Source organism: Lissotriton vulgaris, chromosome 2_1 (genome assembly GCF_964263255.1).
Source record: "Lissotriton vulgaris chromosome 2_1, aLisVul1.2, whole genome shotgun sequence".
Classification (NCBI taxonomy): Eukaryota; Metazoa; Chordata; class Amphibia; order Caudata; family Salamandridae; genus Lissotriton; species Lissotriton vulgaris.
In genome coordinates, this window is record NC_141687.1 from 1537470164 (window position 1) to 1537485947 (window position 15784).

A 15784-nucleotide genomic window follows, 5' to 3' on the forward strand; every position below is an offset into this window, starting at 1 on the left:
TTGTTTTTAACAAGCGAACGGGTATTGATGAGAAAACCGGTGTGGATAGGCATAAGAGGGGGACCTGGCCTTAAGGAGGAGGGCAGATATTTACCGGTATCCGGGGCCTGCTGGTAGTTAGCTGTCTTAATCCAGCAGCACTCAGGAGTCATTGAGAGCGTTTCCGGAGTGATGGTATGATGGCAAGGTAGGCGAGGGAGTTTGAGCGCTCGTAGGGTACTAAAGGTATAAAGGGGTTCCACTCTGGTAGGAGGGAGAGGGGGGGCAGCGTACCTGGCCCCTGGCGCCTTCTTGTCGCTGACGGGCGCAGACGGGCAGGACTCTGGCGTGACTCCGGCGCTGATACGGCGCGTCCACTGGTCGCGTCCGCTGCGCGGAGGCATGACCGTATCCTTAAATACTGTCCCTCTAGTGGTGAGAAGGAAGTCTCCCAAGCCAAAATGACCGCTACAGGAAGCCCGGGACCGAGGGGCTCAGCACCTTACTCGGCTGAGAACCCCTAGGAATGCAGGGAGAGTGAGTGAAATAGGTAAGTAAATAAACTGCTGGAGATAAAGCAGAGTGCAGGGGAGGGTTTAAAATGATTTAAAAACGAGGGGGAATCGCCGCGCTAAAATCCGCGAGGAAACCCCAGTGATAGCTCACTTAATCTGGCTACACACAGTTAAAATTAAACAACAACCTCCCGGCTTCCGCCTCAGCAGAAGTACAAGCAGCGTATCTGGGCTACAGAAGTGGGTGGTACAATCAGTGCTGTAGACGCACTAGTATTTACAGGCCCTGGCCGTAGGTAGTGCACATTACTAGGGACTTACCAATAAATTAAATATGCCAATTGTGAATAAGCCACTGTTACCACATTTTAGGGAAAGAGAACAAGCATTAGTTAGCAGTGGTAAAATGCACAGAATCCTAAGGCCAGCAAAAACGAAGTCAGCAAAAACAGGAAGTCTGAATGCAAAAAGTCAGTGGAAACCACACCAACAATGCCAAATCTAACACCAAGTAAGACAGGCATACACTTGAGAGACATTCCAACCATAATTTTTTCTAGAGTGGCATCCTGATTTTTGTTGTATACAACATGTGCAGTTAAACAACATAGTAAAAATATGTACCTGACTACATAATTAAGCATTAGCAAGTGCATTGTTGCCCAGAAATATGTGAACCGGAAGTGGTAACTTTGACTGTGGAGCAATTAACCAGTAAACAACAGAAGAAATAATATTTACCTATATACAATTAGCAATCTGCTTAAACGATTCTGATTATTGTTGCAAATGCACAGGCTGCAACATAATACATGTTGCATATATAGACTAAAATCGTGAAATCCACCTGCCACTTTAAGATTCAATCGAAAACATATTGGGTCAAGGCACATTACGAGTAGCGACATCAGGGGCTGCCTTAGGCATGTGCAACCTGTGCACCTGCACAGGGTCACTAAACCCCAGGGGCCACCATGCCAATATATATCCTTAATATAATAATCCTCTGAGGATGGATACATATTTTTGTGGCGGCCCCTGGCAGGGGGCCGCCACTTCCAAACACCCTGAACCCCCCCTCTTCGCTGGCCTCCGCGCTCCACCCCGCCCGAACCCCCTCCTCCGGGGCCCCCTACCTACGCTCCCTGCCCAGGGCCGCCATGAGCCTAGAGCCGCCCCTGGCGACATAATGATCTCATCTTGATAACTTACCTGAAGAGAACCCTAGAATGACCACCGCCATGAGCCAGCAGAATTTCAAAAGGTCGCCAAATATCATCTAGAAAGGAAAGGGAGCAGTGTTAAAAGTAAACAGAGCCAAGCAATCTCAAGAGGTAACTGGTCTCTTGGTAGCATCAACACTCTCCAGCATCATTTCACTAGCAGATGCATATGATTCATAGACTTTTAACTACTTGAGTATGCATTTCTTTATTACATTAGTAAAAATAATAGCAAGCTGGATAAACTACAAATCAGTGCTTCAAACAGAAATAAACAAAACATTAAAATTCAAATTCATAACATTTGAAGTATTGACTGCCAGAAGCTACATTTCAGACAACATCTTCTCAAGGGGCTCCATAAATTAGACAATTTACATAAAACACATTTTTTAATGTCATTGGTTCGAACAAAATGTACTGCCCTTAGCAAGTAGCATGCCAAATTGGAAAAATATTAGTCATAATCAATCTCTTTTTCTCAAGGGCTTTACATAAGCACAAAATATGTACAAGTGATGAACACATTTCACCACCTTGTTCCTCAGCTGAGGTTAGTCCCCCAGTTATTAATTTGGAGCTCTTGGAGCAACCTAGTCCCGTGCTCACTAGTGGTAGATCGGGGTCTGTTCTTTCCTGGAACACAGCTGGCCTAAGGTCTAAGCTGGAGACACCGGAGTGGGCATTATTTATTAGAGAACATGAAATATGCTTATTCCAGGAAACATGGGCACTAGAAGACCTGTACATGACAGATTACTTGAATTATAGTATCCCTGCAGTGAAGGAAGGGAGAGGGAGACCAGCCGGAGGGCTTACGATTTGGATAAGGCAAGATCTGGGTGTATTAATAAAAACCATTCCGACTAACCACAGGGATCTCCAGATACTAAGTCTCAAGTTTCCAAATGACAAATTAGTCTATGTTTGTAATATTTATGCGAGAAGTACGGGGGGTAGAAAATCTGAGGTTTTACTAGTATTGGAAGACTTTTTGGAAAGTCGACACTTGCCCTCAAATGTAATTGTTGGGGGGGATTTTAATGTAAATTTTGAGCCTCTTTTGAAAGGAAGTTGGAACGTGTCGGAGGAGGAGGATAGGGAATGGGGGATTCCCAAATTGGATCTTGACCCAGTAAACAAATGGACAGATATAGTGGTCCAAATGAATTCTATCTGCTTAAATAAAGGTCTAAGATCAACTAATGGTAGGACCACTGGCGATAAATCTGGTGTATGTACATTTATAAGTGGCAATCGCAAGAGCAGAATAGACTACATTTTGATTAACCTGGGTCTATGGAAATATCTTGAAGACATGGTAGTCATAGATAGGGTAGAGAGTGACCACAATCCCCTGTCTATGAGTCTTACTTACTGGGAATCTCCTGAACATCTTGGGGCTAAGATGGTTCCTACCTCCTCCCACGATATTGTAATATCTAATGACATGCGCCACATTCGGTGGTCCAAAGTTTCACTCCTTAAAGAGAACATGGATTTTATAAGCAGCAAGCTTGAACAGGCAAAATGTGATCTATTGATGTTATCTGAACCAGTCAATAATTCCTTAAAATTAGGTGAGGGGACCAGGATTCATGAGGTTCTCTTTGGGGAATTAAAGAGCCTTTTTGTTAAGCCCTGCCGGCGGAATCCCTCCCGAGTCCCAGAACCATCTCGGTGGTATTCTAGCGAATGCAGGAAGGCCCGCCTAAATCTGGGAGAAGCAATCAAATCAGAGATAACTGAGAATATTAGAGCAGCTAGACTAACATATAAAAACACTGTCTTAAGTGCCAAGCGAGACTGGGATGAAAAAAGGTGGAATGACCTCAAGGAGGCAGGATCTTCTAAAGACACGCGAAAATTCTGGAATATCTACAAATGGGGTGTAGACGCAAATCCGGATAAACCGCAAAATTGGGTCCCCCAAGAAAAATGGGTAGAATATTTCCAGCCCCAGTATGCTAAAGGCAAAGACTCCTAACCAGTAGTGGAAGTACCCCTGGAAATTCTAACGGAAGACTTCTTCACTCTGAAAGATGTACAGTGTGCTCTAGACTTAGCGGTCCCTGGTAGAGCGCCAGGCATCAATGGCATACCTGCAGATCTATTTTTACAAGATAAGAACTCCTGGGGCAACTACCTATTTCTCCTGTCAAATATGATCGCTAGGGGAGCTCCAATACCAAGCTCCTGGAACGGAGCAGAGATCATACCCGTTTACAAAAAAGGGGATAGGTCCCAGCCAGGAAATTACCGGCCAATCAGCCTGATTGATACATCCCAAAAAATATTTGGCAGGCTGGTTTTAAACAAAATCCTAGACTGGGAACGTGATAATAAGATCTTATCACACCTTCAGGGAGGGTTTAGAAACTCAATTAGCACTATCGACCAGGTGTTGCATTTCGCAATGCTCTACTGGAAGATAGTGACAATTGGTCATGGAAGCCTTTATGCCGCTTTCATAGATTTAAGAGCGGCATTCGGCCTGGTCCCTCGCTCCACACTATGGAATGTTCTTAATAACATGGGTATGCCAGGGACTCTTTTATCCCTGGTAAAAAGATTGCATGAACAGAATTACGCACAGATTAGGTGGGGGAGTCCCGGTAATGTTACCCCACATTTCCCAGTGGAAACTGGAGTACGACAGGGCTGCGTCTTGGCACCAACCCTATTTTCTTTATACATTAATGATGTGGCACAAATTTTAATTGATTCCAACGTTGATGCACCTACCATTGCTGGAGCCAAAGTGCCCATTTTAATGTTTGCTGACGATTGTCTTTTAATTGCAAAAACTCCAAGTGGGATTCAAAAAAGTTTAGGTCTCTTTGAAGATTTTTGTATAGCACGTGGGTTAGAGGTAAATGTTCAAAAATCAAAATTTATGACTTTTAATGCGTCTAAATCTTTTAAAGGAACCGTGCTTATGAATAAGCGCCCGCTGGAAAGGGTCCAATCCTTCACCTATTTGGGAGTTTGTATCCAGCATAATTTGTGCTGGAACCAACAAATTGAGCTGGCTACCCTCAAGCATAGACAGCTAGCGGGTGCTCTGACTGTAGAACATGCCAAATCCCTTACTAAACCTATATCCCCAGTATTGCAAGTTTATAATGGCAAAGTGGTTAGTTCCACTCTGTACGGGGTTGAATTGTGGGGAACTGAAAATCTCAAGGGGATGCCAATCTCAGAGAATGCCTTTTTAAGGAATCTAATAAAATTGCCTAAGAGTACCCCCTTGAACCCTCTTTTTTATGATTTAGGCATGTTCCCAATAGCACTTATAGCTTCTCTACGCCCTATTTTGTATTGGAGGAGGATTTGGACCACCCCGGAACTGGAAACCTACTCAAGGGGTTTACTTGATATAATCAGTAGTGACACCTATCACAAAATAAAGTGGTTAAGACACATTAGGTGCCTACTGTTTGATTTGGGTTTGCGGGATTTGTGGGATGACCCCACTAACAGTAGGTTTCCTCCCAAAAAGGCACTTAAGAAATTATACTGGCAGTTTGTGGCTTCCAGGTCTTTTAGGTCTATCGATCAAGGGTCTTTGACAGGTCTGTTTATGGATGTTAAAAACGTACCCAATTTGGAAGCCTTTTGGGATGTGATCCTAAAACCCCTGGATCGTAAATTGTATTTTCAACTGAGAATTGGGAGCCTACCGGTTGGGGCATTTACCAGCAGCTGGTCTAAGTCAGCCAAGACGGCATGTCCGTCCTGCTCAGCACCTATGGAAACTATAGGCCATCTGCTTTTTGAATGCCCAATGTACGCAGTTCCCCGGAGAATATGGCTCCGCCCAATGTGCAGGTTGATGGGCACCGCTAGAGGTTCGGTGGCAATTAGAATTATCCGCTCCTGCACTGATATGCCAGTTTACATACCTGTGGCAAAATTCTTAGGCTGGGCCTGGACCATTAGAAACAGATTGTTAAGTGATTAATTTGTACCCAAGGTGTTAAATTTAAATTTTAATTTTAAATCAATGTACAATGATGAAATTGATATATATTTTTAAATGTAATGTACCTAGAAATTTTGTATCTAAAAAATCTTTTATTCTGATATATGTTCATATTTATTTGTACGTTGCTTTTATGACAATCGTCGAATAAAGCTTGTTTGACTTGACTTGACTTGTACAAGTGATTCACTTCTATAACAACAGCAAGGTCTCTTCCATTATTAAAGTGCCGTTATAAAACGTATGCCAGTGCTGTCGAAATTCTGCAATAATGATTAATAAACATCTCAACTGAACAAGTTTAGCTTTTTACGCTGCAGGATCAGTATTAACATAAGTTTCCTTAAACGTTTACTGATATGAATTCACTATATAACAAAATAGATATAGAAAGAAATGCAGTGAATTCACTATCACACAAAACTACTTTCATCAGCACCTGGACAGCTACCTAGCCTGTTACTTGCCTTTGGCCTCGAGTTCCTGCTTGTTCCAGCTTGATCCAATGACACCACCACTGCCCGGTTTTTCCCTCTTGGGTTTTCCCACTGACTGTTCGTCTAGCCAACAGGAGCCCCGCCCACACCAGGACCTACCTAAGGCAGTCTGCAGAGCAACTGCACACCGGAAACACCACAGGCAAGCCTTTCTGCGCCCGTCCATGCCTGGCCCTTGCCCACCAACCAACACGACCCCAGGTCCTGCTGGCTGCCGCATCAAACACTGCCTTTCCGCTAATCCAAGGTTCACTGTAGGACCTTTCACATGCACTGTCTAACAGTTCACCTGCACTGCACACACCAGCCCACGGCCAGCCCCGCCCCAAAAAAACCACAGACACCACCTGAACAAACAAATCTACTTCCATGCGCCTTAACACACGCTAACTATGCAAACATACCACTGAGATTTAGGACCTCATCTCTACCCTCAAGCCCTATGTCCTTTTCCTCACTGAGACCTGGCTCAGCCACACTTCTGCGCCTGACATCGCTGCCGCAATACCCAAAGGATACAAGATCACCCACCTCGACCATATCAGCAAGCCTCGCTGATGGATCGCCTTCATATACAAGGCATCCATCCTATGCACCACCACAAATGACGACACCACTCCAGCCATGGAACACCTCAACTTCGACCCCAAACAGACATCAAAAACACCATCAGGGTCACACATCCTACTGGCAATGGCAACAGTGACATTTGAAAGTGATGGGGCAAATCAGTGGCAGGTCTCTGGGCTATAGCATACTTATTATTATTATTATTATTATTATTATTATTATTATTATTATTAACGAATTTTGTACCGCGCACGGTTACCAAGAGGCATCCCAGCGCTTATAGAGAATCGGAGCAAGCTGCCTGTGTAAAGCAGAACAGATCTGGAATTATTCTGGAAATAGATAAGTTTTCAGATGTTGCCATGGAGACTTATAACAGCATAAGTATTTTCCAACGGTGGGGGGGTTGCTCTCTGCTCCACTCAGGCACACATGCAGAGGCCCTCTTATATGTGGCTGCTCCCGCTGTTGCTGCCAGCAGCAGTCCAGTGAAGAGCTATTACGGATTTGGGGCAGACTTGATCAAGTTCTGGCAAAGAGTGTCTGGGATACACCTGGTTCAACACCTCAATTGCCAAGGCTACCTTCCCGAGGACTGGAAACATGCAGAAGTCACTGCCCTACTAAAGATAATCATCAGCAGACCCCAGCAAACTCAACAACTACCAACCGATCTCCCTGCTCCTGGCCAAAGTATTAGAAAAGGCCATCAAACAACAGCTCTCCTCACATCTGGAACAAAACCTCCTACTTGATTCCTTCTATCCGGATTCCGCAGCAACCACAGCACTGACATAGGCATCATAGTGGCTACCGATGACATCTAACCGAGGAGAGACTGAGACTCTGATCTTCCAAGACCTCTTGGCAGACTTCACCCTGGTCTCCAACGGCACACACATCACAAGGGTGCAGAACATAGGCATCAAAGGAGCTGCTCTCTTACAGGAAGAATGCAAAAAGTCTACCTTCCCCCCTTCACCTCTGAACGCAAGAACATTATCTGTGGAGTTCCACAAGGATCCTGGCTCAGCCCCACCCTCTTCAACATTTATATGAGACCCTCTGGCCAGCAACACCAAAACCCACAGACTCAACACTATATGCTACACCAACAACACCCATAACTCATCCTCTCACTCTCTGAAGACACCACCAACATCAAGACTAACTTCCTCAACTGCATGACAGATGTTGACAACTGGAGGAATGACAACTGCAGGAAGATCAACAAGGACAAGACAAAGTCAATGATTTTTGGAAACAAAAGCTCCCCATGGGAGCATTCCTGGTGGCCCTCAGAAGACGATTCTACTCCCACCCACACTGTCCAAGCTAGGAACCTAGGTATAAACTGGATAACAAGCTAACCATGGTGACTAAGGTGCACTCCGTCTCCTGCTCATGCAACATCATCCCCATGGTTTCAAAGATATTCAAATGGCTATCTCAAAGCTCAGCATGTACCATCGTCCAGGTCCTCATCTCCAGCCGACTAGACTACCGCAATGCACTCTATGCATGGAATGCAGCTCATCTCCTGTAACAACTATAGCGCATACAGAACACTGCAGCCAGACTCGTCCTGGATCTCCCTAAATGAACCCACATCACCCTCTACCTCAGGAAACTCCACTGGCTCCCTGTACAGAAACAATGCCAGTTCAAGCTTCTGACCCATGCATACATGGCCCTACACAACTGTGGACCCGCCTACTTCAACCACTGCTTAGACTTCCAACAACGCACCTGACACCTCTGCACCTCTTTCTCGAAACCCTCAACCCCCACATCCAACATAGCAGATGTAGAGGTCACTCCTTCTACATAGCAGAATAGACTTGAAACACGCTACCCTTTAATTTACAGACCTATCCCTCTCTTCCAGAGTTCCAATAGTCCCCGAAGACCTGGATGTTCGGCTAATCAACTGGACCTGCCACCATCTGAATTCCCTCATGGGTGACAAGTAGCGCTCCACACATCTACTGATTGATTGAATCAGCTAATCTACTTTGGTCAGGTAGAATATCCCTCTTAATTTACAGGTGTATATTAGGAGTCAATTAATAAATATGGGATAAATTACCCCATACTGTACATTATAAGGATATTGCAAGTCATCAAGGAGTTCCATGACCATACAGTGAAACGAGGCAGATCGTCAAGTTCCTTTATAAGGTTCAATGCTACAGTTTCTCATTTAGTATTCACTTTTCTACAATTGCCTTAAGAGTGGAACAAATAAGCATGTTGCCATAACTATCTACCTTTTCTGATTGACATTCTACTGCCAAAAAAACAGAGCAGAAGAAAGAAAGGCAATGTTTATCATTCTATAACTAGCTCCTTTGATTCTGCTCTCTGATCAGAACTGCCTTGCCAACCCCTGCTGGCAGTAGACATTGTGAAGTCAGAACTCAAATGCAATAAGTTATTACAGTTGAATGCCAACTTAATTTCTTTATAATCTTTTGGTGTTCAGAAGTCGCCAAATACAAATGGACTCCAGAATCCCATGTATTTTATTTAAAAAATTGCTTATCCTCTCGACAGTATTGGTACAAAGCTCAAAGCCTCTTGACATTGAGGTCATTTTGACCATAATATTCAAGCCCTCCAGCTCAATTTAATACACTGAACAATGATCTCTGAACACTCAAAAAGTTTGCATATATTCTACTAAACATTTGAGCTGATGTTACTTGCAGAATTTTGAGTATTTCTTTCTCTTTACTTACATGAAAGCAAGGATAGTGAAGAACCAAAACACCAGGAGTAGGGGTATTTACATCAGAAACACTTTTCCATCATTTTCCCATCCCATTGTTGACTCCCTACTCTCACCCTTGCTCCCTAGACAGCTCCCAACTTGTTTGAGGGACAAAAATATGGGAAACGTGTGGAAACTGCAGAAAGTAAAGACCTCTTTTCTATCTATTCCATCACTGTCTTGCCTCTTGAGACCAACAGTATAGCTGCGTTTTTAAACTGTACATATTGTTGGCAGATTTTAAACCAGTCTTTTAAAATTGAAAACCAGTCTTTTAAAATTGAAACCAGTTTTTTAAAATTGAAGTACTGTGTGTGTTGTACTGTGCACTGACAATGTAATGTAGCTGTGTTATAGCTCCTGGGCATCATTTCCACTCTTTGGCACCAAGGTTAGCAGTCTACTCAAAAGACGCTACCCAAGATAAAAGGCCAGATGACGCGACCGCGCCGGAGACACAGCTGAGTGTTTTTGCCGTATTAAGCCTTAGAGGGTCATTGCTGCTGCATTTTTAAACTGTACATATTGCTGGCATATTTTAAACCAGTCTTTTAAAATTGAAATCAGTTTTTAAAATTGAAACCAGTTTTTTAAAATTGAAGTACTGTGTGTATTGTACCGTGCACTGACAGTGTAACAGAGCTGTGTTATAGCTTTGGGTGCCATTTTCACTCTTTGGCACCAAGGTTAGCAGTCTACTCACAAGACACTAACCAAGATAAGAGCGCGGATAATGCGACAGCGCAATAGACGCGCGCAGCTGGTGCACCGCTGGCGCGCCAATGGTGCGGCTAAGGCAAGCCCGTCTGCGCCTGTGTGCGTCCGGAATGCGGCCAGCACCAGCGATGCTGCCCGTCTCAATCCCGGCCTCCGTCCCGGAACAGTCTGGTCTAACGAACAATTAATGGTACTGAAGCCACGTAGATGTTCTGACCCATTGTGCATAGATTTTGGCCCAGAAATTTTAGGAGATGCAGAAAGGGAACTCGATTGCAAATTCTGCTCCTTCAAGTTAACCATCACATGTACTGCGGGAAACCTAGCCATGACTAATCTCACCTACAGGGCCTGTTTAGTCAACTGCAGGTCCCTTCCCAAACATTCAGAAGACGTCTGGCTTGTCCTTGACTCTGACCATTGGGATATAATGTTCTTGACCGAAACATGGCTAAGAGACAGTAACAACCCTGTTATATCCTTGGCGATCCCACAAGGCTACAGGATGTAACGCTCAACCGGGATAACGACAGACTGGGAGGAGGACTTACGGTAATATTGAGAGATGACTGGGAGATTACGCACACAAAAATATAGAATTTAGGATTGATCAAGGCCCTATTATACTGTATAACATTTTCTCCTGCCTCATCTTTTATCGGAATTCTGGTTTATAGACCACCAGAATCCCTGGTAGCTCACCCAGTGATCTGTATGATACTGTAGCAGACCTCTCACTGAGGTATGCCAATCTAACAGTGCTAGGTGTTTTTAATGTGCATACCGAAATGCCCATTGTGTTTTTCATTTCGCGCTTTTTATTCTCCATGTGGTGTTCTCGCTGCGCTATCTTAAAGAAAAGCTTATAGGCCTGACCAGTCTAGTACTACTTATCATGCTAATCGGGTCCCGTACTTTTACTTTCTATTAATGAATGAAATCAAATGAGGTTCTCTTCGTTCAGTACTATTTTAATCATCAAGTGCTTCACAAATTGCTGCTTGTTTTACATTGTCTCATATTAAACCAGATGTTGTAAAAAGCTTGACTTTTTTTCCCTGTAAAAGCAGCAGCCCCTGCTTGATTTGAGTCCTGTCTAGTTTGCATGGCCCCAATCCCAAGCAACAACCTTATTGTAGCCGAAGCTTTGCATGTGTGCTTTCTCTCTCTCAGGAACTGTAAGCCAAGTCGGCGTCTCTATTTGATCATACAGATTCTTTTTTAAATTTGAATACTAACACTTGTTTCCGGACATTATTACTGTTTTTAATGCGACTGCCTTTTTAAATTTTATAAATTGACACGTGCTGCCCGAAGGATTAGTTTTTGAATCTTTTGAAGAGACCATATCTGAGTGAAGATGGAAGCCGAGGACGGCCCGTGACTAGGGTTAAATTCCCGACACGGTAGGGTCGTGAACCAGGGTCAGCCGACTCGATAATTCTCACCCTGGTGCCTACTCTAACCAGGGATCACACTCGGCAACTCTGGGCATTAGCTTGCCTCATCTCCAAAACGGCCCCCCACAAATGCCGGGGATACCTGGTTTCACTTTGGAGATACCAAGAAGGGAACATCTCACAGGGAAAGCCAGGACGGGTTCCCCAGCGGTCTATAGGGCCAGGATGCCTCCGGGTAGCAGTGCGCTTTACAAGACACACACATTTCCATTTACATTTACATTTCCAAAACTTGTCCCATTGTCTAAGCACATGCACTCTACTGATCACTATTGTGCGGCTAATGTAAAGGCCATATAATGTGTGTAAATTGTACAACCTTCTTCAGGCTGGCGAGTAGAGGAGTCGGCCTCGACAACCTAAAAACTTAGATATGAAATTCTTATACTTATCAAATATTATTCAGTCTTACATAGTCTTATGGATAGCATCAGCAAGTTGTATGTAAAGTATTGCATTTATTTTAGTTGTGCTTTTATGGCCTTATAGGCTGAAATAAAGATTTATGATACTGATACTTTTTCATTTTATATGCCCTGGTCATGAAGAACTCTTAAACTTAAATCAGTTTTTCACTACTACAAGGCCTACCTATCCCATAAGATAACATTAGGTTAACTTATTGCATTTAATAAGTGCTAACTTTAAATTGGGAGCAGGTGGGCATGGTGAGTTTGGTGTCGAAAGATTTGCAATTTAAAACCCTCTTTAATGGTAAAGTTGGATTTTAAGTCAGAATTATGAAAATTACACTTTTATAAAGTTAGCATTTACTCGTCCCAACCATTTGAAGCCTGCAGCCTACATCCTGGTTCACATGACGAGGTGCAGCTTACAGTTGGTGTTTGTGTATTGCTCCCAGAGAGCCAGACAAAGTGGAATAGTAGCTGGCAGTATGGGCCATCTCTGACTTATTGAGGGGGAGGAGCTGTCACCTACCACCTTTACACATCATGAAGGCTCTGCCCAGCACACTCACAAAGGGTATTAACAGTAGTCTTTTGGACCCCACAAAAGCTGTGGCAAGGGCAGGGAGGCAGTGAGGCAGGAAATACCAAACACTTATCCTACCTCAAATGGCAACAAGTATAAATAATGGACCCTCAGACCCAACTCTTCAGTATACCCCTGAATCTGTGGAAGCCTCAGGGCTGCTGTGCTTCTCTGCAAGAAGGACTGCTACTCTGTTTCCCTGCTGCCTGTGTAAGATGGATTGGACCTACCTTTTGATCCCACGACCACCAGAGTGACTCCAAGGGCTAGTTAGCTGGCCTCCTGGTCTGACCCTCAGGGACAGAAGAGGCTCCAACCACTTTGAATCTAGCACCTGGACTCTATCTGCTATGAGTATTACCACCCAAGTGGTGTCCCTCCAATCCTCGACCCTTGGAAGTGGACCTGAAGGTGCTCTGTCAGGCCAGTTGTGGTCCTGCGAGCAGAACTGACGCAGAACTGATGCAGGCACTGCGTCTCTGATGTAAGACTTCATGTTCTAGTCTGCAGCTTCCTTGGAACTGTGGCTGTGAGACACATCCTCAATGCAGGCCTTCGTATTGCAAACTCCTATTCACCGGCATCCTCGACTATGATGCACAACTCTGCATCGCAGCCCTGCAGCTTCTTCAGAACATCTGGTGCATGACACATCTTCGTCACAGAACTCCAGATCACAGCCCCAAGTAACCTCGGCTGCGTGACGCATCCTGGACAAGGGGTCTTGCAATGCCCCACAAACACGAGATAAGGTACTTTGGTCAGCGGGCCTACCTTTCTCCTTTTATCCAGCCCACACTCCAGTGCAGTCGGTCAGAACACGTGACTTTGTCCTGGTTCGGCATAAGCAGATAACCACAGTTGGCACTTTGTGTTTTGAAGCACTATTTATAGGGCAGCTCGAGTTTGCGGCTGACCTGGGGGCAGCGCATACACCATAATGGAACACATTTGCACTCTTTGTGTCGTGCGCACCTTTTGAAATGTGTGTGGGGGCAAACAGTGTTATGTGCAATATGGCCCCAGGAGCTACATTCAGAGAGAAGGTGACTTTCTATAAGTTACTTTTCCTTAACATTTATTAAAACTCCAACTTTTCTATTGGCTTTAGCTTTTAATAAACATTAAAAATACTTGTTGAATAATTTTTCTAGCTGGTTTCTAATCAGATAGGCAGAATTCATATTTATTACTTCTTCCCAGTGATTGTCTATGGGCCGACCAGAGTCTTGTCACAGTGAAAATAGCTTTCTCTTTAAAGGATGTTTTTCTCAGTCAAAAAGGATATTTTGACAGTTTGCACTGCAGGTTTTACACTGCACAAGTCAGGTTAAACAGGGTAGGCTATTGTTTGCAGACTGCTGTAGTCTACACGTGGCAATTTAACTTCCAAGCCCTAGGTGCATTTTGTACGCCATATAATATGGGACTTATAGGCAAGATAAATGTGCCAATAATTATAACCCAATTTAACCATGTTTAAAAGGGGAGTGTAGGCACTGAACTACTGGCTTGCAGGGGCAAAGTGCACAGAGCTCTAAAATCAGAAAGCACATAGGGCAAACATTTAGGGTGAAACCATGCAAAAGATAGTCGTTTCCTAGAAAATTCCTGTTTAAGCAAACGCAAAACATACTTCTTCTGCCCTGTGGTACAAATTGTGTAGTGGTGGGAACTTAAGCAGGAAGGCATTTATGCACTGACTAGAAGCACGGCAGTGCTTTATTTTTTCAGGGTGTTACACCCAAAAACTCCACATGATTTAAGCAGATGGAGTTCCCTAGTGAATTTACCAGTCCAAAATTAGGATTTACTGGGGGAAAGAGGAACGGACATACTAATTTCCTGGGTAATTTCTCCTTCTAAGTGGACCCTTATGCTCTCACTTGCAATCCAAGGGAACTCCAACCCCCCTAAGGAAGCAATGCCCCTGGTATCTGATACACGGAGGCCAGAACTACATTGGGAAGTAACGGAGACCTCCTAAAGAGGCTCTCCGAGGGCTACTTTGGATAAAATCTAAATAAAGCTATGAGCGTACTTAAGATTTTAGTCTCAATGTTAGAGGTTTTCCCTCCCTTAACATTGTTCTGGGATAGTTTGTGTGATGCAGATAAAAACTATCTCATGAATGTGGAGAAACAAATGGTGGAAAACTGATTTAAATGTGAAAAAAGCTTTATTGTCCCTCACTCCACAATCTTGAAATCCGGTCACTATATTCCCCATTTCTGTTTACTTTTCATGTTCTGCAATAATATCTCTGATATATTAAAATTTTTCTTTCTCTCCTCCATTTTTACCACTCCAAAGCACTTTCCTCCATTTATGTCTGATTTCTTAACATCCTTTCAGTGTATGTTTTCTCTTTTGCCTTTGCTTACTTTCTATGACTTGTCTCTCACATATGTTCACTTCAGTGTATATTTACTCCCCTTCTAGATTTATTCTGGTAAAAGTAGCATTTTAGACAATCAGCAAGAACTTCTGACGAGGATAGTAGTTCTTAACCTTGAATTTCGGTACCTATGGCTGTTGATGACACCTACTTAGGAGGTTTAAAACATTTTTGAATATTAAACAATATTAGCAGAATAATAAATTATAAATACATAACAAAATCTAAATGGACAACTTAAAATTTTAAATGCTCTCTAACTGTGAAGGAATTTTAAACTGAAGGATAAACATTAAGTTGGGACCCTTAGCTTGATTCGTGGAAGCAGCAGAGTTACAGAAAATGGAATCAAGTATGGATAATCGGTGGCCTCCATTGAAGCAGTACTATGCACCGATAAAAACAGAGCATTGTTAAGGAGCAAAAAAGACTAAGAGAAAGATGAGATATGCTATAGTCTAGCATATTGTTTCACCCTTTAGAAATGTAGACATTTTGAAAAGCTTCAAGTCTTACCATTAAAATTTTGATGTTTACTTTTTGTTTGTGAATTAGAATAGTTCATACTTTATGCATTGGTTTGCTCTATACTTTTTCTAGTATTTTGAAGTTCAGGTCAAAGAGATTGCGTAGACGGGGGTCCCCTGCTTCCTGTAGAGACTCAGTGGGGTCTA

At 43.4% G+C, this 15784-nt stretch overlaps 1 protein-coding gene across 1 annotated transcript in view; it reads right to left on the bottom strand.

The window, feature by feature from the left end:
* Positions 1-15784, bottom strand: part of LOC147732860 (transient receptor potential cation channel subfamily V member 6-like) — a 232520-nt gene that overhangs the window by 91102 nt on the left and 125634 nt on the right. The window contains exon 12 of the mRNA XM_086954916.1: positions 1707-1773. Within this exon, the coding sequence (XP_086811042.1) occupies positions 1707-1773 (67 nt within the window). The remainder of the gene's footprint in view (positions 1-1706; positions 1774-15784) is intronic.